A 27098-nucleotide genomic window follows, 5' to 3' on the forward strand; every position below is an offset into this window, starting at 1 on the left:
CGCATGGCAATACACGGGGAGTGGTAGTGCACGAGGATTTGTAATGGTGAACCGACAACTACCATTCTATGTACGAACTCCTCCGTTTAAAATATGTTACATCAATTGTAACAGCATCCGTGAGACTGATCACATAAGCAGTTGATTAAAAATTGTATGTGAATACGATGTCTTAAAACATCGCAATTCCATAAAATTTTCACAGGAAGAAAAACAAACAAATAAACAACAACGACAAAAAAACAGCATGCTACTTACTTTGAATTTGGCTTGATTCCTGGGCCTCGTACAATTAACGGGACTCGAATATCGAACTCAAATGGGAATGATTTCCCCTTGACGAGACCAAATTGTCCCAAGTGATAGCCGTGGTCTGATGTGTAAAACATATATGTATTATCTAGCTCTCCAACTGCCTTGAGTTCTTTATATATCTAAAAAATAGTCTATTTTCTAAAAATACGATACATTGTATTAAAGTATAGCATATTACATTATTATCATATTAGTATTATTTCTTGTAATATTAGTATTATTTTACGGATGTTTTTTTTATTAATATTTTTCACTACACTACTATACTTCATTATTTTACAATATTTACTATTTACTATATTTTGTATTATAGTGTATTATATTTTGTATTATAATATATTTTTTCACTATTTTAAGATATTTTAGTACAATTTTACTGTTGTTAGTATTATTTTGGCATTAATATTATTAGTAATTAATGTTATTATATGGTATTATAGTGTAGGAATACTGCAGTAGCATAATATAATTTAGTCTACAATAATATATTAAAAATCTTTATAAAAAAAATAGTATATCAAGATATATTAACGATTGAATTAATAATTAAAATAGATTCATGGGTACAGATATTCTATCTACTTGAAAAGACCGAAGCCTAACTAACCCCCCCCCCCTAAAGCTCCAGTTGCTTTCCAACATATTTTTTATCTTAAATTAAATGACTGGAATTCTTTTATGGTTTTTTTCTGGAGAATAGCAATGCAGTTATCCAGCAAATCAATTTTTGTTATTCAAAAAAAAAACTATTCAAAAATTATTCAAAAAAACTATCAAGTGGACGATTCTGTTGTTAGCTATCCCGACATGACAATTGGAACAAATTTTGCTCTCAGCATAATCAGGGAGGCCTGGAGGGAGAGCTTGAGTCCAGTTTAATAAACGTCGTTCCTTTGTTAAAAGCAATCCTTAGCAAAGTTCCTCACCTTCCTTAAAAGACCTTTTTGTACCTTATTTCAATCATACAGACTTCGTAGAAGTATAAGAGGTAACTGTTGTTAAGATCGAGTGACATTTCAATAGAATTGGCTTCATTTTAGGAGGATTCAGTTCAGAGACAATTTCTTCAACAAAACTGTCAATGAAAAAGTCCAAAAAATTCATCATGCCCCCCCCCCCTGCAGGGCACTATGGCTAAGAATGCAGCCATATCATGCGAAAGACAAACTACCAACATAATTTTCTAACATGGCGCAGATATCTCTACCCCAAATAGCGGAAAAATAGAAATATAAAAAAACAAGAGCTAAGAGCTCATATGGCACTTGTGACGAGGTCGGAAGAGCCAAGAGACAAGAGTTCATATGGTATGAGCTCTAGCAAAATTCTAAGAATCGATAGATTGCTTTAAAAGGAAAATCAGAGGGTTAATCCCGGTCGAGATTTAAAGTAAGAGCTGTGAGTCACGAGATTCTTCTAAATATCAAATTTCATTAAGATCCGATCACCCACTCGTAACTTAATATGATTTTTCTAATTTTTGCTCCCCCTTCAGCCCCCCAGATGGTCGAATCGGGGAAAACGACTTTATCAAGTCAATTTGTGCAGCTCCCTGACACGCCTACCAATTTTCATCGTCCTAGCACGTCCAGAAGCACCAAACTCGCCAAAGCACTGAACCCCACCACCTAACTACCCCAATGAGTGGAGATCCAGTCCGGTTACGTCAATCACGTATCTACGACATTAATAAGCGTTTTCCAAGATTTCTGGTTTCCCCTCCAACTCCCCCCAATGTCAAAAGATCTGGCCGGGATTTAAAATAAGAGCTCTGAGACATGAGTTGCTTCTAAATATCAAATTTCATTAAGATCCGGTCACCCGTTCTTAAGTTAAAAATACCTCAATTTTTCTGATTTTTTCCAAATTAAGAAACCCCAGCTCCCTCAAAGAGAACGGATCCGTACCAATTATGTCAATCTCGTATCTATAACTTGTGCTTACTCTTCCTATCAAATTTCATCCCGATGTCTCCACTCTAAGGGTTTTCCAAGATTTCTGTTTCGCCCCTCCAACCCTCTGTATCCCCGGATCCGATTCGAATTGAAAATGGAACTTCTGAGACATAAGATTCTTCTATACATCAAGTTTCATTAAGATCCGATCACCCATTCGTAAGATACCTCGATTTTCACGTTTTCCAAGAATTCCGGTTTCCCTCTCCATCTCCCTTCAATGTCACCGGATCTGGTCGAGATTTAAAACGAGAGTTATAAAGCACAAGATCCTTCTAGATATCAAATTTCATTAAGATATCATCACCTGTTCGTAAGTTAAAAATACCTCATTTTTTCTAATTTTTCTGAATTACCCTCCCCCCCAACTCCACCAAATAGAGTGGATCCGCTTTGGTTATGTCAGTCACCTATCTTAGACTTGTGCTTGTTCTTTCCACCAAGTTTCGTCCTGATCTCTCCGCTTTGAGCGTTTACCCAGATTTCCGGTCCACCCCCCCCCCCTAATGACACTAGATCCGGTCGGGATTTAAAACAAGAGAGCTGAGTTTCGAGGTCCTTCTAAATATAAAATTTTATTAAGATATGATCACTCTTTCGTAAGTCAAAAATGCCTTATTTTTTTAATTTTTTAGAAATAACCCTTCTCTCCCCCCCCCCAAATCCCCCAAAGAGATCAGATTCGTTCCGGTAATGTCAATCCCGCATCTAAAATGTGTGCTTATTTTTCCCACCAAGTTTCATCCCGATCCCTCCACTCTAAGCGTTTTCCAAGATTTGAGGTTCCCCCCCCCCCCAAATTCCCTTTCACCAGATCCGGTTGGGATTTAAAATAAAAGCCCTGAGGCCCCGTATCCTTCTAAACATCAAATTTCATTAAGATCCGATCACTCCTTCGTAAGTTAAAAATACCTCTTTTATTTTTCATAATTGACCCTCCTCCCCCAACTCCCCCAAAGAGAGCGGATCCATTCCGGTTATTTCAATCACGTATCTAGGGCTTATTATTATTTTTACCACCAAGTTTCATCCCGATCGCTCCACTCTAGGCATTTTCCAAGATTTTAGGTCCTCCCCCCAAATCCCCTCGAAGTCACCGGATCCGGTCGGGACTTAAAATAAGAGCTCTGAAACACAATACCCTTCCAAAAATCTAATTTCATTAAGATCCTATCACTCCTTCGTAAGTTAAAAATACCTCATTTTTTCTAATTTTCAGAATTAACCCTCAACCCAACTCCCCCAAAGAGAGCGGATCCGTTCCGGTTATGCTAATCACGTATCTAGGACTTGTGCTTATTTTTCCCACCAAGTTTCATCCCGATCCCTCAACTCTAAGCGTTTTCCGAGATTTTAGGTTCCCTTCTCAATTCCCCCGAATGTCGCCGGATCCAGTCGGGATTTAAAATAAGAGCTCTGAGACACGATATTCTTCCAAACTTCAAATTTCATTAAGATCCGATCACTCCTTCGTTAGTTAAAAATACCTCATTTTTTCTAATTTTCCGAATCAACCCCCCCCCCCCCCCAACTCCCCCAAACAGAGCAGATCCGTATCGATTATGTCAATCACGTATCTAGGACTGCTGCTTATTTTTCCCACCAAGTTTCATCCCGATCCCTCCATTCTAAGCGTTTTACAAGATTTCAGGTCCCCCCCCCAACACCCCACAGTGTTACCGGATCTGGTCGGGATTTAAAACAAGAGCTTTGAGACACGATATCCTTCAAAACATCAAATTTCATTCAGATCTGATCACCCGTTCGTACGTTAAAAATATTTCATTTTTCTATTTTTTCCGAAATAACCGACTCCCACTCTCCCCCCCCCCCCCCAGATGGTCAATTCGCGAAAACGATTTCTAATTTAATCTGTTTAATTTATTTTTATTAATTTAATTTATTAATATAATCTAATTTAATTTAATCTATTTCTAATTTAATCTGGTCCGGTCCCTGTTACGCCTGCCAAATTTCATCGTCCTAGCTTACCTGGAAGGGCCTAAAGTAGCAAAACCGGGACCGATAGACCGACAGACAGACAGACAGACCGACAGAATTTGCGATCACTATATGTCACTTGGTTAATATCAAGTGTCATAAAAACGATAAAAAAAATGGAAGTCACTTAAAAGTCAAGAATTTTTTACAATTTTTTGAAGGTGTCAAACGAGTGACACTCTTTAACTGACTCAGATTGAGTTTAATTCCTTTATTGGTAATACTGTAGATATTATAACAACACTATTAACATACTGTCCCCAGTGGCGAAACTGGATCGAATAGTAAAAACCCAAGTAACAGCCACCGGGCATGGAAAAAGTTCCAGAGCTGCAAGTAGCAGAATTCGACAGATTTCCAAAAGCTGCCGATACTTTTGTAACACAATTTATGTTGGTACTTATCGGTTATATAATAGACACTCGGGAAGAGAAGTTCGATTAATGCTAATGAAATGAAACAAAACATGATGAATATATAATAGTTTAGAAAGAAATTTCTGCTATATAGTTACATATTAGGGGGGGGGGGGTAAAGCATAGCATGTATAAATGCGTAAACTAACCATTGCTGTATTTAATATATGTTATACCCCAACCCCCCCCCCTAATGTGCAAATATATAGCCCAAACTTTTTATAAAGCTAATGAAATAAAACAAAATATAATACTTTATTATGAAAATTGTAAAATTGCTACTTAGAATTATGTACCCAGGACGCAGAAATGTGTGTCCATTGACGAATTTTTTGTTTGTTTTCGGCAACAACCCCTTATCCTGGAGAAATATAATTGCCTGTTCTTCGGTCCCTGGCAAATCCCAGATCTTAGCTATCTATCACTAGTCAAAGCAAACTAACCGGTTACTATCCCATCTGATCTTTGCCATCCAAATGATCGACAGTATAAAGAAGTTACTTGACGAGCTTCTTGTGTCGGAATTTTATAGTGTCTATTATATAACCGATAAGTACCCTTATTTTTGACAGTTTTCTTTGAGGAAAAGATGTTTTTTATATGTAAAAATGGTATTTTCAGACAAGATCTACCAACAAATTTGAAAACTACCCAGTAGCATTGCTACTATGCTATACCAATGTTTACACAGCGGACAGTAACTATAAACATACAAGAAAGACAAAGGTAAAGGACATAACCACACTTTTCACTTATCCCTTAACAAATAATAATTGCCAAAAATAATTCCTAGCATTAACCAGTCCGATAGCCGAATGATTAAGAAAAACAAAATTAACACTCATTATAGCTTTTAATTTATTTTTACTGTTAGTGCAGACAAACCATAATCAAAACAACTTCGAAATCATCAATTGTAACGATTCTGCGCTGGATAACATCTTTGAACAGAGCTAAAAGCTCGTATGGCACTTGTGACGAAGTCAGAAGAGCCAAGAGCTCATATGGCATGAGCTCTAGCAAAATTTAAGAATCAATAAATTGCTTTAAAAGGAAAATCAGAGGCTTAATGCCGGCCGGGATTAAAAATAAGTGCTCTGAGTCACGAGGTCCTTCTAAATGTCAAAATTCATTGAGATCCGATCACCCACTCGTAAGTCAAAAATACCTCAAGTTTTCTAATTTTTCCTCTCCCTTCAGCCCCCCAGATGGTCGAATCAGGGAAAAAGACTTTATCAAGTCAATTTGTGCAGCTCCCTGACACACCTACCAATTTTCATCGCCTTAGCACGTCCAGAAGCACCAAACTCGCCAAAGCACTGAATCCCACCCCTTAACTCCCCCAAAGAGAGCGGATCCAGTCCGGTTACGTCAATCACGAATCTACGACATTTATAAGCGTTTTCCAAGACTTCCGGTTTCCCCCTCCAACTCCCCCCAATCTCAACAGATCTGGTCAGGATTTGAAATAAGAGCTCTGAGACATGAGTTCCTTCTAAATATTAAATTTCATTAAGATCCGGTCACCCGTTCTTAAGATGAAAATACCTCAGTTTTTTTAATTTTTCTAAATTAACAACCCAGAGCTACCCCAAAGAGAACGTTCCAATTATGTCAATCACGTATCTATGACTTCTGCTTATTCTTCCCATCAAGTTTCATCCCGATCTCTCCACTGTAAGCGTTTTCCAAGATTTCCGGTATCCCCCTCCGGCTCCCAAATGTCACTGGTCGGGATTTAAAACGAGAGTTCTCAGCACAGATCCTTCTAAATATCAAATTTCATTAAGATCTGATCACCCGTTGGCAAGTCACAAATACCACATTTTTCTAATTTTTCCGAATTACTCCCCCCCCCCCAATCCACCAAAGGGAGCGGATACGGCCCGGTTATGTCAGTCACTTATCTTGGACTTGTGCTTATTCTTCCTACCAAGTTCCATCCTGATCTCTCCGCTTTAAGCGTTTTCCGAGATTTTCGCCCCCCCCCCAATGACACCAGATCCGGTTAGGATTTAAAATAAGAGCTCTGAGACACGATTTCCTTCTAAATGTTAAATTTCATTAAGATCAGATCATTTCTTCGTAAGATAAAAATACCTCATTTTTTTAATGTTTTAGAATTTCCTCCCCCCAACTCCCCAAAAGAGATCGGATCCGTTCCGGTTATGGCAATCACGTATCTAAGACTTGTGGTTATTTTTCCCACCAAGTTTCATCCTGATCCCTCGGCTCTAAGAGTTTTTCAGCATTTTAGGTTTCCCAACCCCAACTCCCCCCACTGTCACCTGACCCGGTCGGAATTTAAAATAAGAGCTCCAGGACACAATATCCTTCCCAATATCAAATTTCATCAAGACCCGATGACCCGTTCGTAAGTTAAAAATACCTCCTTTTTACTAATTTTTCCGATTTAACCGTCCTCCACCCCCCCCCCCCAGATGGTCGAATCGGGGAAACGACAATTTCTAATTTAATCTGGTCTAGTTCCTGATTCGCCTGCCAAATTTCGTCGTCCTAGCTTACCTGGAAGTGCCTAAAGTAGCAAAACCGGGACAGACCGACAGAATCTGCAATCGCTATATGTCACTTGGTTAATACCAAGTGCCATAAAAATGGGTATCTCTGGCAGATCTCTTTTAAATGGTAATCTTAAAACTCCGTAAAATGTCCATAACTGGGTTTATTATGCAAAGAAAAATCTTTTTTTTATCTACAAGAAACTAAAAATCCAAGTGAGAGACTACAGGCAAACTCTTCTCCAAACCTAGAATGTTCAAACTACACACTTGTCCATTTTTGGACCAAAGCGAATGGAAAAAAAAACAAACTTGGCAGCCAATGCTTAAAAAACAAAAACTTTTGAAACTTTGAGAGACTCCCTACGCAGCGGCAATCCATTTTCATCAAATGAAACAATAATGCCGCTATTACAAGATGATTATCATGACAAGACAAAAAACTAAGCAAAATAAATAGCAAGAAATAGGTAAAGAAAAGAAACGGCGGCTTCCTTTAAGGACATGTCTTTATTGACATTTATTGATAAAACAAGGGTTCCATTTTATCTTTTTTACTCTTCATATTAAATTTGGAATATCAACATATTTCCCAAGAAAGCACTTCATGTACCTGACACAGCAAATTTTGTGACTTGAGACAGTGCGTTCTATTTGAAATCCCGTGTGATTGCGTAGCCATCTAACAGGGACTTACCCATGGGGAGGTAAAGCTTTATGGCTCATATATTCCTCCAATCCAAAAGTTCATTTTTCCTAAAATTCTCAATATATTTCGTGCAACGTTTATTTTTTTAATTTTCGACTTTTTTTCAAATTTGTGCTAATTTTATATTAATGGTAACTAAAAGCATTCCTATTCGAATGTTGCCATTTATTTCATGTCAAAATCTCTTCAAGTTACTGCACATAAATAATGGCTTGACCTTTCAATCATTGCTAGAAAATGGAGTTTCAGACAAGAATGGGAAAAGACAAACCATAAGAGGAGCCCTAACAAAAAATATAATTGTTCGAGCGCTTTAAATAGAAAATAAAAAACCAGTCAAAACCACACTATCTGCATTTTTAAAGCTTGTCTCATTTTGTAAGCAACTAAAGATACTTGCCTACCGATCTGACTTCACGCATGTCAAATACAACATATGAGTTTTTATTCGGGGGAGGATGAGTAGAAGACCAAAATAGACAGTGGAAGAGGGGGGGATAAGACTTTAGAGAGATTGCATACTCCCCAAACTGCCATTAATATTTTTGATTTTTGGGATATCTTTTACTTAATTTTTAATTTAAAATTAACCCTCTAGCACACTTCCAAATGACATTTCTTAAGTTAGCTCACCTGTTCAACTGAGTCATCAACAGTCTGCAAAGTCTGGAGCCTTTTGGTCATTAGAAGATCAGTAAATTGATGATGGACGGGTTCCATTTTATTTACCCAGCGTAGAATCCATTGCTTGTCCGGATTGGGCGCAAAATCGTAAGATGGTGTACTAAAATAAGATATAAAATGTTAAAATTGAAAATTAAGCAGGCCTATCTCAGTTTGTTTTTACGTTGTTAACCTCAAGCATTGCAAGAAATAACTATGCATGTTAGAAAGATTTCAAAGTGTTACCCACCCTCCACCACGGGTTCCACATTTCGAGCCTCATGTGCGCTGCACACCGTAAGCACACTTGCGCCAACCATGCCTCTATGTAATATTTGTACCGCACTTTCACCCTATGTGGCACGCGCAATATGCTTTTGCGATTTTTTAAAACGAGCAGCCTCTAAAATATATAAGAAACTTAAACTTAAAGAAGTGTAACTAAAACATGATAATAAAAAAATTAGTCTTACTATGACTTTAAGGAGGAATAAAACATGCTTAGGATCATGACGTCAGTATTATAGTCCTAAGCAAGGGAAATAGTATATAATCGCAGAAACGAATAATTTCTGAGTGGTAAGTTGTACGGAAAGACCCATATAGTCTGCATATTGTCTGGAAGCTTGCTGACTGAGCTATTCATTGATATTTTTTCTGTATCATCTGAACCAATATATGTGCGAATCAAACGCCCGAATATTCCACTTTTTTCAGTATTCTGGAAGTAAACTACCTATTGTCTCCAAAACTTACCCGACAATATTATATTTTTTTCAAATAGATTATATGGTCAAATTGGATTTTTAGCTACTTGTGTCACTCAATGAAGTGCAAGATGACGAAAATAGAATGTTTAAAAGTCAAACCGTCTCGGACTGACGTGTATGTGTATATTAACCTTACTGAATGTCAGAAAACATATTATTCAAATACTAGGTTACTAAGTCTGACGTTGAGACTCTTGAGTCTTCCTATCTTGTAACTAAAATGAAACCATTTTAATTGCCAAAATTATGCCCAATTATTTCACCCAGAAGGCAATGGTAGAGGCTCCTTAACTTGACAAAAAAGCTGCCAATGATAACAAGAAAAGGTTCCAATACTTTCTTTCCTTTCTGAAGTAAATAGAGATTCTATTGTTTTGTGTACCCTAGGGGCATGCCCCATTTGTCATTCTGCAGCCGCCCCCTGCACATCGCCAAATTTCAGCGTGAGTTAAAAGATTGACTTTAAAAAACTTGCTTTAATTTCACATATCTAAAACCACCAGTGTTGTGCAAATCTCCATTCTATTTCTGAAATAAACACTGTTGCAATGTGTATAGTAGTAGCAGGGTACATGATAGTGTAGTTGTGTTTTGTTTTTGAACCTCTTCTGAGGTTAATGTTGTTTTTTTGTGCATTTGTTTGGTTATCTCTCCTCCATATCATTCTGCAGCATTTGGAGGAGCTGTGTTTATTTTAATAATTGATATTAAATAAATAAATGAAGACAAAAATTTGTATCATGCCAGAAACAACCCTAGGCTATATACAAAGGTTGGTAAATTTTCTAATTGACTCAGTAATAAGATAGATAAGATATGGGACAGACTTTTAGAAATTTACTTACAAACTATGAAAAAACAGCATTTTGTAGGGGTTGTTATTTGAAATTCTCAAGCCCCCCTCTATCTCCCCGTTAAAAAGGAAGCACATCTTCTTTTCTGTAACACTTCCAACGCAGTATCCCTGTAGCAAACAAATATATACACAGGTAAATTTTTAGTTCAGTTCTTGGCGTCCAGGTACTGACTTATAATTTTATGCCAACCACCCTGCATATGCGTCTGATATTTCATTTCAGTTCAGTTCATTTCAGTTTCATTTCATTTCATTTCAGTCATAATCTCAAACCCAAAAAAATCCATTATTTTTGAAATAGCATGTCATTTAAAGAGTACACATGTTCAGAGCAAAACAAATCCATTAAGAGTATTAAATAAATAAATAAGTTTTAACTGAAAATAAGGAGCAACAACAAAACTTAAAACGAGCAGAAATTATTATGTATAAGAATGGGGTTGCCTTCCCCTCAACACCTCGCTCTTCACGCTGTAGTTTATTAGTACTTAAAAAAAATCTTATTGTTCTAATTAAGCAACCCTCGTGTTTCAGGAGTCGTTCTTAAAGAATTGAGACAAAATCCAAAATTTAGCGCAAAGAGCGATATGTTGAGGTGGGGGATAATCCCCCTGATATAAGTAATAATTTCTGTTCTTTATAAGTTTTAATGTTGCTCCCGGGGAAGTATCCAGGATTTTTTCGGGGACGGGGGGATGGTTACGAAATAATATCTATTCGGGAGGAGGGGGGGGGGGGGTTACGCATCAAGAATTTGTTTAGATTCATTTTTGCTACGTTTTTACGAGTCAACCAAATATTTTGGGGGTTCAAACCCCCTTACCCCCTGGATACAGCCTTGGTTGCTCCTTACTTTCACTTAAAAGACTTGGTTTTTTTATATTTGGCTTCTAATCGCTTTTTTAAATAATGCCAAGAAAGCTGGCTTTACCTCCACGGAAAAATCTCTCTCTCCACAAAAATATCTTCTAGAGAATTCAATCCCGGTGAAAATTTACGCCGGACAATTATCCTTAACATCTCCACATGTAAAACTAAATCAGTAAAGACAAAGCAAGACATATAAAAAGAATTTCGTATAAGAATTCTGGCAAATTGTCCCAGTTTAAAATTTCCCCTGAAAACTTCCCACCGCATGGAAAATTCTCCCCGTGGTGGATCCCCCAGCAGAAAATTATCCCCCACCCAAAAAAAACATGCATACTTCCCAATAGCAAATATTGTACATAGAAAATGGGCAAATTTTATAACTTAGAGACCTTTCCCCAGGGGCTGTGAGGGGTCAAGTTAGCTCCAAAGGCATAGTGATTAGGCCTTTTAACTATCCAGAACAAAATGGTTGTTTCAAAATTAGATCAGACGATTTTAGGAAAAAAGGGGCATGGGAAGGAGCCTAGTTGCGTTTGAATCTTTTTTGTCACTTAAAAAGGGCACTAGAGCCTTGAAATTACGTGCAAATGAGCCCTCCCCTGAAATTCCAGGACCATTGGGTTGGGACGATCAATCATGAAAAAAAAACATGCATCCTTGATCTTTCTTCTGGCAAAATACAAAGTTCCACATTTTTGTAGATAGGAGCTTCAAATCTCTATAATAGGGTTCTCCGAATTACTGAATCGGATGGTGTAATTTTTATTAGATTTCATTGACTTTTACGGGGTGTTTCCCCCCTTTCTCAAAATCAGGCAAATTTTATCAGGCTCGTAGTCTTTGAAGGGCATAACTAAACTTAATGAAACTTATATGTTTGGAATCAGTATAATAAGCCGATTCTTTTGATATATCTATTAGTATCAAAATTCCGTTTCTTAAGAGTTTTGGTTACTATTGAGCCATGCCGGCCTTGCTCACAGTTCGTTACCACGAACTATTTGACTTGGATAAGAGTTCGGTAATCAAAGTGCTTTTTATACATAATGTGTTCCGCACGCAAAAAAATGTCTGGGTAAGTTTGAACACGGTCACGTACAAAGTAATTTATTTCAAGAGGGGAACAGCATTTCGAGGGTCGGGGTGGGTAAAAACACACGCACAAAACAGAATAATTATTTTAAAAAACATGAAACTACGGGAGGATCGAACAGAGACTGATATTTCGCCGGGGGGGGGGGGGAATACCTGTTTTACGTGACAGTTTTTATGTAATACAGACAAAAAAAATAACTTAACAACGAAACAAGACCCTTGTGGCCCCTTTGTTTCTAGTAATGCGCGTCATTTCGGTATGACGCACTAACAGTTAAAATAAAACCACTAGTGCTGTTCTTCCAATGTCATGCAATTAAAAAGGCAATTCCGTTTTCATTCGCTCAATGAGAACAAGAAGCGAAATAACAATTGAGCATTGACTGAATCTGAAGAGTTTATTTAATTTCTTGTAAGCAGAATTAGAAACTGCACTGTCCACCTAACGTCTGTTTTCGGATATATCCTGAACAATCCTCATTGAGTTCCTGAATTAAGGGGGAGGAAGGGGTGTACAAAATCAAATCTCAGGCTGCAACATATACATTTCTCTGGGAGTGGGGTCGCAGGGGGTTATCCTAAGTTATAGTCAATGACTTCTTTTATCCTAAAATCTAAAAACAAAATCGGAAGTAGTCAACTGGTTGAGCTTCACTGATTGAGTATTCAGGAGCTTAATTTGTTTGGGGGAGGGATAACTGACCTATCCAGACTCCAGTCCCCCCAAGATTCAAAATCGTGTCAAAATTAAGATAAGCCCGCATAATTCAAGCATCCAGAGAAACTGGTCAGTATTCTTTAGTAGGCTATATCTTACCTTTAAGATACTATACGGCTCATTTTTCATTTTTCACTGTCATTTTCACTTAAAGGTAAAGGTAAACGATATGGCGTTAGACTTTACAATCCCTACCGGCGGTGCTGATCTCCGTTTCTCGGCCCTTCAGCCAGGAAGCACAATGGGGGGTTGGGGGCCAACCATCCTGTGCTTTCGCACACCATTCATGTTTACCTTCCCCAGATTTCTCCAGGTACCCATTTAGAGCTGGGTAAACTGTGGCTGAGCTTACATAGTCACACCACTGACCCCGTCCAAAACTAAATAATTGGATGCACTAGGATTCGAACCATCGCCCTCTCAGACAAGTTAGGTCAATCATAATGAAACATACCAAAAACTGATAGAAATATAATACTTTACAAATAAAATTATGGAAACTACAACAGAGAATTGTGGAAAACATGCTTCCCAAAACGCATTATATCAAATACCTAACCTAATCTATACATTAAATATTTAATTAAAATATACCTGCATATTAGTTTATCTCACAGAGATTAAGCTGATCATCTCCGAATGCAGACAGAGAAACCGGTTTTATTCAGATCAAGAACTTGAGTGTGGTCGGGATAACTGACAAGTACCGTCAAATCAATAGCTTTTAATGATATATTAAAAATATATAACGTAGGCTATATATAATAACGTGCTAATGACGGGCTGGCAAGATTAATCCATTTTCAATGCCCCTAAATAGAGGGGGTGGATCCAATCCAGGATCAAGAAAAAGTTACTAAAAACTTAACGTTCCAGATAACGTTGCTACAATGGCTGGAATGACAGAAAAGTCGTTCCAGCCATTCCAGAAGAGTTCCAGCCGTTCCAGAAGAGTATTCTAATCTTCGAATAGAGTACTTCATTGGGTTTTTCTTAGTCAAACAAAGACCAAAAATCTCTTGTATAAAGACAAACAAAATTTTCATTCTCAAACACGACTTTACTGTACTCCAGCTTTATTCATCAAAATACATCGTAAGTTTTCAGACAAGTACGTAGGCTCTGTGTACCTATTATAAATACTTTTTATTTTACTTAGTACGCAATATTAGTCCGATAACCAAAATACGAAAACTAAACATTACTTTTAAAATTCTGAAATAGTGGTTTGTCTGCCTTTTAATATGACTTCCAGTTATCGTCCTATATAGAGACGGACTAGGTTACTGACAAACGTCTTCTTTTTAAGTTATTTCCTCGACATGCATAAGTTTCTATTTCTAAGCTTAGATATAAAGTGATGATTTGACAGGCATTAAAAGCGAACAAATTTCGTTATGTTGAGTTTTTACCACAATTTTTTCAATATGTAGAGTTAAAATTACCGTTGTAGAGATAGGAAAATTCAAGGGGAATTGAAAAAGTTCGATACATCAAGGAATGCGATATATTTGGAGTGCGTTACATTGAGCTTCGTAGGAAATCAAGATTCAAGCAGGTCCTTTGAAGCTTCAGTGTCAGCAAAATTTCGGTACTTGTGTATTATAAGGTAACACCCGAGAATTTCGGTCTACAGATCAGACAACAACCGGTTTAACCCAGGACCCGTGGGGGTCATGTCATCCCTAGAGACATAGGCTATCCACTGGAGCTTTCGACTATTTTAAACAAATTTTTCATCGCAAAATTTCAATAAGATGGCTTGGGCGAAGTGGGAGGGGGTTCCCGGAGACCATACTTTTGGCTGCCCTCCAATGACTTCAGCTCTTAAAAAGAGCACTACAGCTTTCAATTTCCAATAGCATTAACCCCATCCCAAGTTTCTACCACTACCCCTTCCCTACAAAGTGGGGAGAGAAAAAGGAAATAAATACGGTAGATGACACATTGGAGATATATGGCTCTCTAACGAATGGACATGGGCTATAAAATCCGAGAAAAAGACGGAAAAATAAGGCTTAAAATGACGGAAATGTGACCATTTGATCTACAATATGATATTTTTCGAGGCAATAACAGCATATAGCTTTTATTGTAAATACAAACATACTTACTGGTGACTAGTGACATTGAAATACATATCTGAATATTGAGGAGCTGAATCTTCGGGTCCATGCGGAGCTGGGTAGCTTAGAACTAGAAGCATAGGGGAGGAGCTATGGTTTTCCTTCCAGTCTCGAATAAAACTAATCGAGTCATTGGTAATCAAGTCCGGATAATAGTCCTGAAAACAAAGACAGCATTTATACAGGGAAATTAAGGGTCCAGAGAAACCAGCGGGAAAAATTACCAGTTGTTATAATAGGTGATAATGGTACGACTAGCTTGAATTTCAACGGAAATTAAGTTTTATTTTGTTTTGTAGATACCTTCCGGCAGAAGTGCACACGTGTCCTACCCTTCGGGCGGGGAGGGTAGGTTTTATTTCCCCTGTGTCGTGGGGTCTTACCTAGAGGGGGACTAGAACACAAAAAAAAATTGTAATCATTTTTTAATTTTTTCAAGGTAACCCTTCGGATCAGTCTCAGGAAGGGTAGTACCCTTCCCAATATGTGCAGGTATGCCTTCCAATCGAATTTCAGAAACCGTAACAGCAACTTCCCTAACTCACATTCAAATGAACCTTGATCATATTCACAAATTTCAAAAGAAAAAATACAAAAAGAAAATAAGAGATGCAATAAGGATGCAATTTAAACAATCAGTAGGCCTATAATATTAGGATATCAAGATTAAAAACAATATTGTCATCCCCAAGCTTTCTAGTGGCCGATCAATTAAGAAATAATGTGTTAATAAAGTTTCTTCCACGAAAAAGAGGCAGAGAATTTAAAATTCAAAACGGAAGAAAATAGCTTACATAAGATGTCAAAGCATATAGAGAACCACTACACTAAGAACCGATTTGCCCTCAGTGAGGCTTTAAATAATAAAAAAATGTTTTCCAAAACAAATTTTGGATATTAAAAAAAAGACTGATAAAAAAAGCTAAAAAGAGCAGAAACAAGGTCATATACAATAAGTCAAAGTTAAACAAAAATTACTATGAATGAAGAAACGAAACCTAAAATGAACACTAATTCGATCACACATTCTAGAGCCCTAGTGAAAGAAAAATTAGAAAAATTGGGACGACTGTCACTAATAAAGGATAGGTGGCCCAAAAACTGTGTTTTTTTTTGCCATCCATCTGGGGTAAAATGTAAAGGACGTCCTCAATAGGGATGGCAAAAGGTTTAAAGCGGATTTAAAGGAAGCTGGAATTACATGGAAACTTTTGTAAAAGAATAAGGAAGTATACAGCCGGAAGAATCCTAAAACGATTTCTTATACCTCCCAAATAGGTATGCATAATTTAATAAATTTTCGAAGACATAAACTACGTTTAAATAAATCCCCATCTGTGGTATTCTTTAAAGTTACTCCCCCTCCCCGTGCCAAACTTCTGAATTGTTGCCATCATTTTTATGGCACTTGGTATTAACCAAGTGACATATAGCAGTCGCCAATTCTGTCGGTCTGTCTGTCGGTCTGTCGGTCTGTCGGTCTGTCTGTCGGTCCCGGTTTTGCTACTTTAGGCACTTCCAGGTAAGCTAGGACGATGAAATTTGGCAAGCGTATCAGGGACCGCACCAGATTAAATTAGAAATAGTCGTTTTCCCGATTTGACCATCTGGGGGGGAGTGGGGGCCCGGTTAATTCGCAAAAAATAGAAAAAATGAAGTATTTTTAACTTATCAGCAGGTATTTGGATCTTAATGAAATTTGATGTTTGGAATGATATTGTGTCTTAGAGCTCTTATTTTTAATCCCGACCGGATCTGATGACATTGGGGGGAGTTGGAGGGGGAAAACCTAAAGTCCCGGTTTTGCTACTTTAGGCACTTCCAGGTAAGCTAGGACGATGAAATTTGGCAAGCGTATCAGGGACCGGACCAGATTAAATTAGAAATAGTCGTTTTCCCGATTTGACCATCCGGGGGGGGGAGAAGGGGCCGGTTAATTCGGAAAAATAGAAAAAATGAAGTATTTTTAACTTATGAGCGGGTGATTGGATCTTAATGAAATTTGATGTTTGGAATGATATCTTGTCTCAGAGCTCTTATTTTAAATCCCGACTGGGTCTGATGACATTGGGGGGAGTTGGAGGGGGGAAACCTAAAATCTTGGAAAACACTTAGAGTAGAGGGATCGGGATGAAACTCGATGGGAAAAATAAGCGCAAGTCCCAGATACATGATTGACATAATTGGAACTTATTTGCTCTCTTTGGGGTAGTTGGGAGGGGGGGAGTAAGTCTTAAAAATTAGAAAACTGAGGTATTTTCAACTTACGAACGGGTGATCGGATCTCAATGAAATTTGATGTTTAGAAGGATATCGTGTCTTAGAGCTCTTATTTTAAATCCCGACCGGATCTGGTGATGGGGGCGGGGAGTTGGGAGGGGGAAACCTAAAACTTGGAAAACACTTAGAGTGGAGGGATCGGGATGAAACATGGTGGGAAAAATAAACACAAGTCCTAGATAGATGATTGACATAAACGGAACGGATCCGCTCTCATTTGGGTAGTTGGGGGGGGGGGGTTAATTCTGAAAAATTAGAAAAAATGAGGTATTTTTAACTTACGAACAGGTGATTGGATCTTCATGAAATTTGATTTTTAGAAGGATATCGTGGCTCAAAGCTCTTATTTTAAATCCTGACCGGATCTGGTGACATTGGGGGAAGTTTGGGGTGGGGAGACCTAAAATGATGGGAAACGCTTAGATTGGAAGGATTGGGATGAAATTTGGTTGGAAAAATAAGCAAAAGTCTTGCATACGTAATTTACATAATTGGAACGGATCCGCTCAATTGCGGGGGGGGGGTAATTCTGAAAAATAAGAAAAATAACGTATTTTAACTTACGAAGGAGTGATCGGATCTTCATGAAACTTCATATTTAGAAGGACCTCGTAACTCTGATATCTTATTTTAAATCTCAACCGGATCAAACGTAATTGGGGGGGGGGCAGTTGGGGGGACCGGAAATCTTAGAAAATACTTAAAGCGGTGAGATCAGGATGAAACTGGATGGGAAGAATAGAAACCTGTCTAAGATACGTGACTGACATAACTGGACCGGATCTGCTCTCTTTGGTGGAATTGGGAGGGGGGAGGTAATTTTGAAAATTGAGGTATTTGTAACTTACGAAAGGGTGACCAGATCTAAATGAAATTCTTCCGACCTCGTCCAAATGAGTTCTTGGCTCTTCCGACCTCGTACCATATGAGCTCTCGGCTCTTCCGACCTCGTCACAAGTGCCATATGAGCTCTTAGCTCTTGTTTGTACTACAACTCAATGAATTGTTAAGTATAACACCGTAATATGGTATAAAACAGTCATTTTAAACTGTAAAACAGTTCCTGGTAAAGAGCGACAGGAAAAGGGGGCTTCGATAAAAACTATTGCATCAAAAAATTGAATTTTTGTACTTCCAAAATACAAAATCCAATTAGTTTAATGTTATCCATCAAAAGCTACGAGCCAAAGAAAATTTGCCTGATTTTCGAAAAAGGGAGAAAACGTCCCCAAAAAGTCAACTGATCTTAATGAAAATCACATAATCAGATTTAGGAGAACAGAGAACCATGCTGTAGAGGGTTCAAGGTCCTATTTACAAAATTTGAATTTTGTATTTTTTCAAATGCGTGTTTATCTTTTTTCCAGGGATGATCGTACTGAACCAATGGCCCTAGAGAATCAGAGTAGGTCTCATTCAAGCTGAAATTAAGAGTTATAGTGTCTTTTTTGAATTACCAAAAAGATTGGAGGGCAACTATTCCCCTCCCATGCCCCTTTTTTCCAAGGCATCTGATCAAAACTTGGAGATAGTCATTTAGCTCATATAGTCAAAAGGTCCAATAACTATACCTGTGGGATGGCATGACCCCCCACAGCTCCTGGGGAAAGGGATGTAAGTTATGTAAGTTGTCCATTGTTTAAGTATAGCATTAGTTATAATGAAATACACAGAAAGTTTTAGTGGGAGTGGGATTTCCTTCCTCAATCCCTAGCTCTTTACCCTAAAGTTTGAGTTTTTGTCCCAAATCTTTAATAACGACTCCATAAACACAAGGACCATTGAATTTCAATGAGAAGCATTTTTAAAGTACTTTAAGACTTTAGCATAAAGAGCAAATGTTCAGGAAGGAGACAAATCCACTCATATATGAAATAATTGCTGTTGTTTTAATATTTACTGTTGCTCCTTACTTTCAGCCAAAAAAACTTGCTTTTCTTTTTTTCATCTTAAAATAATATGAATACTTTAAAATGATACTAAATAAGAAACAACTAAAAATGAAAACTAAATTAAGTATATAAATGTCCCAGATTCTTTTCAAAAACTTCCATAGCAACACAATCAAATAGCCAAATGATCCTAATTTTATAAGCAGTCTTCACATTTCATTGACCAACTGTGAATCGTTGAGTCAAACAGTTCGTGGTAACCAACTGTAGTAAGCAGCAACCCGGTTCAATAATAAACGAAACTCAAAAAACGGAATTTTGATACTAAAAGATACATCAAAGAATCGGATTTTCATGCTGATTGTAAATACATAAGTTTTATCAAATTTAGTCTTTGTCATCAAAAGTTACGAGCCTGAGAAAATTTGCCTCATTTTAGAAAATAGGGGGAAACACCTCCTAAAAGTCATAGAATCTTAACGAAAATCACACCATCGCATTCACCGTATCAGAGAACCCTATAGAAAAAATTTCAAGCTCCTATCTACAAAATGTGGAATTTCGTATTTTTTGCCAGAAGACAGATCACGGGTGCGTGTTTATTGTTTTTTTGTTTTTTTTTCCTTTTTTCCAGGGGTCATCGTATCGACAAAGCGGTCCTAGAATGTCGCAAGAGGGCTCATTCTAACGGAAATGAAAAGTCCTAGTGCCCTTTTTAAGTGACCAAAAAATTGGAGGGCACCTAGGCCCCCTCCCACGCTCATTTTTTCCCAAAGTCAACGGATCAAAATTTTGAGAAAGCCATTTTGTTCCGCATAGTCGAAAACTATAATAGCTATGTCTTTGGGGATGACTTACTCCCACACAGTCCCTGGGGGAGGGGCTGCAAGTTACAAACTTTGACCAGTGTTTACATACAGCAATGGTTATTGGGAAGCGTACAGACGTTTTCAGTGGGTTTTTTTTGGTTTGGAGGTGGGATTGAGGGGAGGGGGCTATGTGGTAGGATCTTTCCTTGGAGGAATATATCATGGGGGAAGAGAAATTCAATAAAAAGGGCGCGGGGTTTTCTAGCATTACTATATAAAAAAAAAACAATGAAAAAATAAACAAGAAAAAGTTGTTTCAGTTGAAAGTAAGGAGAAGCATTAAAACTTAAAACGAACAGGGATTATTACGTATATGAGGGATTCTAAAAATACTTTAGCATAAAGAGCGAGGTATTTAGGAGAAGACAAATACCTCGCTCTTTATGCTAAAGTATTTTTAGTAATTTAAACTATTTAACTATTTCTAAACTATTTTAAACTATTTCTACGGCCTTTCTGATTTCTACGGTTATTCTTAAAGAATTGGGACAAAACTTAAGATTTAGTGTAAAGAACAAGGTATTAACGAGAGGACAAACCCCCTCATATACATAATAAAAATATAAGAATATAAAAGTTGGTTACGCAAGTTAATTCTTAAGTTACGTATATTGTTTACTAATAAAAACGTTCCTTACAAATTAAACGTTCTACTTGCCTTTTTAAGTAACCGAAAAATTGGAGAGCAACAGGGCTCCTTCCCCACCCCTTATTTCTCAAAATTGTCTGATCAAAACTAAGAGAAAGCCATTTAGCCAAAAAAAAGGATTAATATGCAAATTTCATTTTAATAATTTATGTCCGGAGAGCCAAAATCAAACATGCATTAATTCAAAAACGTTCAGAAATTAAATAAAAAAATTGTTTTTTTAACTGAGAGTACGGAGCGACATTAAAACTTAAAACGAACAGAAATTACTCCGTATATGAAATGGGTTGTCCCCTCCGCAATCCCTCGCTCTTTACGCTAAAGTTTGACTCTTTGCCACAGTTCTACTTTTTGAAACAACTAAAAACTTCAGCGTAAAGAGCGAGGGATTGCGGAGGGGACAGCCCATTTCAAATACCGAGTAATTTCTGTTCGTTTTAAGTTTTAATGTCGCTCCTTACTTTCAGTTGAAATAATTAGTTTTTTTTAATTTAACTTTAATCAGGAAAGACATCTTGACTAGACAAAATTTCCATCCATACAATTACTTTATGAGATAAAATTATAAACATTAAGCAGTGGCATGAGTAGAGGGTGCGGTGGGGGGATTATCTCCTCCCTTAAGATTTCTGCCCCCACCCTTGGATTTTGAAAATACCCTCTTCGGTATTTTCATTGAAAAACAGCTTTTGGTACTTCCATTAAAAAAAATAATGAAAAAACACTAAATCAAAAAAATCTTTAGACTTTGAAAAATACATTCTCGTTCCCCTCCCCTTCAAATTTTCATGAATTGAAATCGCTGAGTAGTGGGTAGATCTATGGAAAAATAAAAAACCTTGGGAGTCAAGCAAATGATGAAAATTTTTGAGGATAGAACATCTCTGGAATTTAAGTCCCAAGCTTTGTAATTTTTCTTAAAGGCTGATTGATAGCGCTTCAAGTTTTATCAAGTCCAATTTAAATGCCTACTTGGCTAGAAATCAATATGAAGACATAAACATCATCATCATTATCATAACCATTATCAAGGCCTAATTATAACTTGCTTCCTGTTTTACAAACAGCTCTGATTCGTTCGAAGTGATGAAGACTAGACGTTGATACAACTCTAAATTCCAGTGCTTGTACATAGGCCTAAAGTCAAATACTCTTCGCATACAGTGTTAGGTTTGCATGCGGTACGCTGAAGAACTAGGCAAGTCAAGAGATTTAGGTCAAGCGACAAACCTTGAGGCGGAGCAGAACCCTGTAGCTTCTTCCCTGTTGCCCTACCGGATCGTGACTGGTGGTAGAAACTTGGATTGCGACGAATTGAAGGATTGCCGACGGATTTTTGATCCTGCATTTTTCGTGCGCGATCTAGAGACTTAAGTTTGGAAGCACAGCTGAGGAGGAAACAACCCGTAAAAATCATAAAACCTTAACGAAATTTACACCACCAGATTCAGCGTATCAGAGAATCCTACTGCAGTTTCAAGCTCCTATCTACAATTAAACAAAAAAAAACTAGTTTTTTCAAGTGAAAGTAAGGAGCGACATTAAAACTTAAAACGATCAGAAATTACTCCGTATATGAAAGGGGCTTTTTCTCTTCAACGCCCCGCTCTTTACGCTAAAGTTTTTTTACTGTTTTAAAATGTAGAGTTAAGAGAAAGAGTCAAACTTTAGCGTAAAGAGCGTGGCGTTGAGGAGGAAAAGCCCCTTTCATATACGGAGTAATTTCTGTTCGTTTTAAGTTTTAATGACGCTCCTTACTTTTATTTTAAAAAACTTGTTTTTTTCGTTTAATTTCTGGACGTCTTTGAATTAATGCATGGTTTGATCTTGGCTCTCCATATATAAATAATTAAAACGAAATTTGCATATTAATTTTTTGGGGCTAAATGGCTTTTTCACAGTTTTAATCGGAAGATTTTGAGAAAAAAGGAGCAAGGGAGGAGGCCTAGTTGCCCTCCTATTTCTTGATTACTTAAAAAGGCAACTATAACTTACAATTTTTACGAACGTTTTCGTAAGTAAAAAATATACGTAACTTGCGAATTAAATTACGTAGCGAACTTCAATATTCGTATGTTTTTATTGCGTATATGAGGGGGCTCACTCCTCGTCGCTTGATATTAAAGCTTAAATTATGTCCCAATTCCTTAAGAATGACCCCTGAATCACAAAGGCCGTAGAATAAATAGTTGAAATTACTAAAAATGCTTGAGCGTAAAGAGCGAGGTATTACGAGGAGGTAGACCCCTCAAATGCGTAATAATTGTGTTGCGAGAGCAACACTTTGGTTTTGTCGTGGTTTTTTTTTTTTTTTTGTTCCTAGCACCCCGATTTCAGCTTATTCCTAGAAAGTGATAAGGGTCTAACCTCTGCGGTTTTTACGGAAAGTGTGGACCTTAGGCCGGATTGATGAATATGATTTTACATTTTGGAAAGCTTCGTAGAACTCTTGCCTGGGGCCAAAAAGGATGGTTTTTGCTTGTCCTTGAGCCAGAGCCTATAGTGTGTGAAGTGAAGAGGAGTTGTATAGCCTATGTCAGAGAAGACTATCTGAAGTTATGCAGCCAAGCTTTCGTTTCATCAAACCATGTTTCTGCTTTCGAGTGGAAAGCTCCGTTCTAGCAGGCAAGCAGGCAGGCACCAGTTTCAAATTGAAGATGGACTAAAATCTATAAGTGTTAAATATATGCGACAGTTACCCTGCCCCACAGCCAATATATCTTCTTTGAGTGATAAATAGAAAAATTTAGAGAAGCAAAAAAGCGGCATTTTCCCACGGGTCCGAAAGTGCTGCCATCTATTGTTTCTACCCATTTCTGTTCGTGATTTCAGCTGAGTTTATCATTCGGTTTTTCGCACTTAGGATTGCGGTAGAGAAATGGTATCAAATGTGCCTCTTAAACTTTAAAAGTTCTCTCATTGCTAAAGAAATGAGAGTTTATCCTTTGCTCCTTTCTAAGTGATGACGTCAGAAAGTTGGCCTACGGCAAAAAAGTCAACTTTTGAACTAAGACAGATAGATTTTTTTTCGACGGCAGTCGGTAGCTTTTGATGAGCTGATCAAAGTATATGTCATCCATTTTTTTGTACAAAAATTCCTTCATGAGATATACCAGTTTGAAAGTTTAAAGGGGTTGACAACTTCAGTAGTAAGGTACACACTGAAACCAAAAATAGGCCGATACCAATTGTGAGACATATAGGGGAGTTGTAAGCAACAGTCGGCTGTTAGCTCATAATCATCCTCGGCAATGAGGGGTTCGCAACTCTTACTAGTTGGTGTACCTATTTTTTGTTTCCGTTGTATTTGATGGTAAGACCAATTTGGTTCCAGTGGTAAGACATGTAGGGGACTTGTAAGTAATAATCGGCTGTAAGGCTACAATCATCTTTAGCAATGAGGAGTTTGCAACTTTTGCGAGTTGGTGTACCTAGTATGTATTTTAGCATCCTTACAGATTAACAACTTCAGCGTTTAGTCGCAGCGAGGAAACAAAACCAAAGTGTTGCTCTCGCAACACTTTACTCGGCGAAGCCGAGCAAAGGTTGCCGCAACACCTCACGTTGCCCATGCAACGTAGATCTAGTTTCTATTCATTTTAAGTTTTAATGCTGCTTCTCACTTTCAGTAGAAAAAAACTTTTCATGTTTATTTTTTCATTGTTTTTTTTAAATAATACTAGAAAATCCTGCGCCCCCTCTATTGAAAATCTCTTCCCCCATGAGAAGCTCCTCCATGGAAAATCCTCCCCGGTAACCCTCCCCCCTCAAATACCCCCCAAACCAAAAAAATCCCCCTGAAAACGTCTATACACTTCTTGGTAACCATTACTATATGTAGACACAGGTCAAAGATTGTAACTTGCAGCCCCTCCCACGGGGACTGCGGGGGAGTAAGTCGTCCCCAAAGACATAGTTATTGGGTTTTTCGACTATGGTGAATAAAATGGTTATCTCAGAATTTTGATCCGGTGACTTTGCTGAAAAATGACCGTAGGAGGGGGCCTAGGTGCCCTCCAATTTTTTGGTTACTTAAAAAGTGCACTAGAACTTATCATTTCCGTTAGAATGAGCCCTTTTGCGACATTATAGGACCACTGAGTCGATACGATCACCCTTGGGAAAAAAAAAACAAATAAACACGCATCCGTGATTTGTCTTCTGGCAAAAAAATGCGAAATTCCACATTTTTGTAGATTGGGGCTTGAAACTTCTACAACAAGGTTCTCTGATACGCTGAATCTGATGGTGTGATTTTCGTTAAGATCGTAAGACTTTTAGGGGGTGTCTCCCCCTATTTTCTAAAATGAGGCAATTTTTTTCAGGCTCGTAACTTTTGATGGGTAAGACTAATCTTGATGAAACTTATATATTTAAAATCAGCATTAAAATGCCATTCTTTTGATATAACTATTAGTATCAAAATTCCAATTTAGAGTTTTGGTTACTATTGAGCCTGGTCGCTCCTTACTACAGTTCGTTGCCACGAACTGTTTAAAAATGTGGAATTTTGTATTTTTTGTCAGAAGGCAGATCACGGATGCGTGTTTATTTGTTTGTTTTTTTTTTGTTGTTTTTTTCCAGGGGTGATCGTATCGACCCAGTGGTCCTAGAATGTTGCGAGAGGCTTCATTCTAACGGAAATGAAAAGTTCTAGTGCCCTTTTTAAGTGACCAAAAAATCGGAGGGCACCTAGGCCCCCGTCGCACGCTAATTATTTTCCTAAAGTTACCGGATCAAAATTCTGAGATAGCCATTTTATTCGGCGTAGTCGAAAATCCTTACAACTATGCCTTTTGGAAGGACCTACTCCCCCATAGTCCCCTTGGGAGGGGCTACAAGTTACTAACACTGACCAGTGCTTACATATAGTAATGGTTATTGGGAAGTGTACAGACGTTTTCTGGGGCGTTTTCATTTGGTTGGGGGCAGGGGTTGAGAAGGGGGGATATGTTGGGGGAACTTTTCATGGAGGAATTTGTCATGGGGGAAGAAAATTTCCATGAAGGGAGCGCAGGACTTTCTAGCATTATTTAAAAAAAAAACAATGAAAAAATAAATATGACAAAGTTTTTCAACTGAAAGGAACAGAATATTTCTGTTATTATTTTCCTGTAAATATTAATTCCTGTAAATATTCCATAACAATTTCTGTTAAAAGGAACAGAAATTATTACGCATATGAGGGGCTCACCTCCTCCTAATACCTCGCTCTTTACGCCAAAGTCTTTTTAGAAATTTCAACTATTTATTCTATGGCTTTTGTTATTCAGGGGGTCATTCTTAAGAAATTGGGACAAAATTTAAGCTTTAGCGTAAAGAGTGAGGCACTGACGAGGGGGTGAACCCCGTCATATATGTAATAAAAATATGAGAATACAGAAGTTTCTTTACGTAAGCTAATTTGTAAGTTGCGTATATCTTTAACTTATAAAATTTATTTTTACTTATAATTTTACTAATAAAAACATTCATAAAAAATTAAAAGTTCTAGTTGCCTTTTTAAGTAACCAAAAAATCGGAGGGCAACTAGACCTCCATCCCCGCTTCTTTTTTCTCAAAATCATTCGATCAAAACTATGAGAAAACCATTTAGCCAAAAAAGAAATAAATAAGCAAATTTCGGTTTAATTATTCATCCGCGGAGAGCATAAATCAAAACATGCATTGATTCAAAAACGTTCAGAAATTAAATTTAATAAAAACAAGTGTTTTTTTTAACTTAAAGTAAGGAGTGACATTAAAACATAAAGCGAACAGAACGCCCCGCTCTTCACGCTAAAGTCCGACTCTTTCTCTTAACTAAAATAGCGACGAAGACCACACTGCCTTTCCATAACAAACAAATACAACGTAGAGACAATAGGGAAAATTTCAAGACAGTTTTCCCTATTGTCTCTACGTTGTATTTGTTGCTCTTAACTCTATTTTAAAACAGTACAAAACTATAGCATAAAGAGCGGGGCGTTCACGAGGAAGCAGTCCCTTTCATATACGAAGTAATTTCTTTTCGTTTTAAGTTTTAATGTCACTGCTTACTTTCAGTTAATTTTTTTTTTCAATTTAATTCGTAAAAAACTTTGGTTTTCTGAGAATCCTCGAAGCAAGCTTTCAACTAAGTTTGGTGTTTAGTTTCGAATTAATCAACTGAGGTATTTTAAATAGCCTATACATAGGAAAAAAAACAGTGGAAAAAACAATAAATTTTAAAATGCGCTCTGTGCATGCCGTCACAGTTTCATATACATGGGCATTTTGTATTTGAGAATGATAGTGCTCTTTCGCTCATTTTCTCTTCTCCCTTGGTCGGTAACCAAGCTTTGCAAGACGCAGCCAAATATATTACTATCTCGCCAAAGGAAGCTGTCTATCAAAACCTCTCACAAGACTTGATA

General features: G+C 37.4%; 1 protein-coding gene across 2 annotated transcripts in view; it reads right to left on the reverse strand.

Moving 5' to 3' along the window:
* LOC136030987 (extracellular sulfatase Sulf-1-like) overlaps window positions 1-27098 on the reverse strand; it is a 181330-nt gene that overhangs the window by 119069 nt on the left and 35163 nt on the right. For both annotated transcript variants that reach the window (XM_065710144.1, XM_065710145.1), the window contains exons 4-6: window positions 15002-15171; window positions 8549-8699; window positions 259-434 (exon numbers count right to left, since the gene is read on the reverse strand). In XM_065710144.1, coding sequence (XP_065566216.1) covers window positions 259-434; window positions 8549-8699; window positions 15002-15171 — 497 coding nt within the window. The remainder of the gene's footprint in view (window positions 1-258; window positions 435-8548; window positions 8700-15001; window positions 15172-27098) is intronic.

This window comes from Artemia franciscana, chromosome 9 (genome assembly GCF_032884065.1).
Source record: "Artemia franciscana chromosome 9, ASM3288406v1, whole genome shotgun sequence".
NCBI classification, from domain to species: domain Eukaryota; kingdom Metazoa; phylum Arthropoda; class Branchiopoda; order Anostraca; family Artemiidae; genus Artemia; species Artemia franciscana.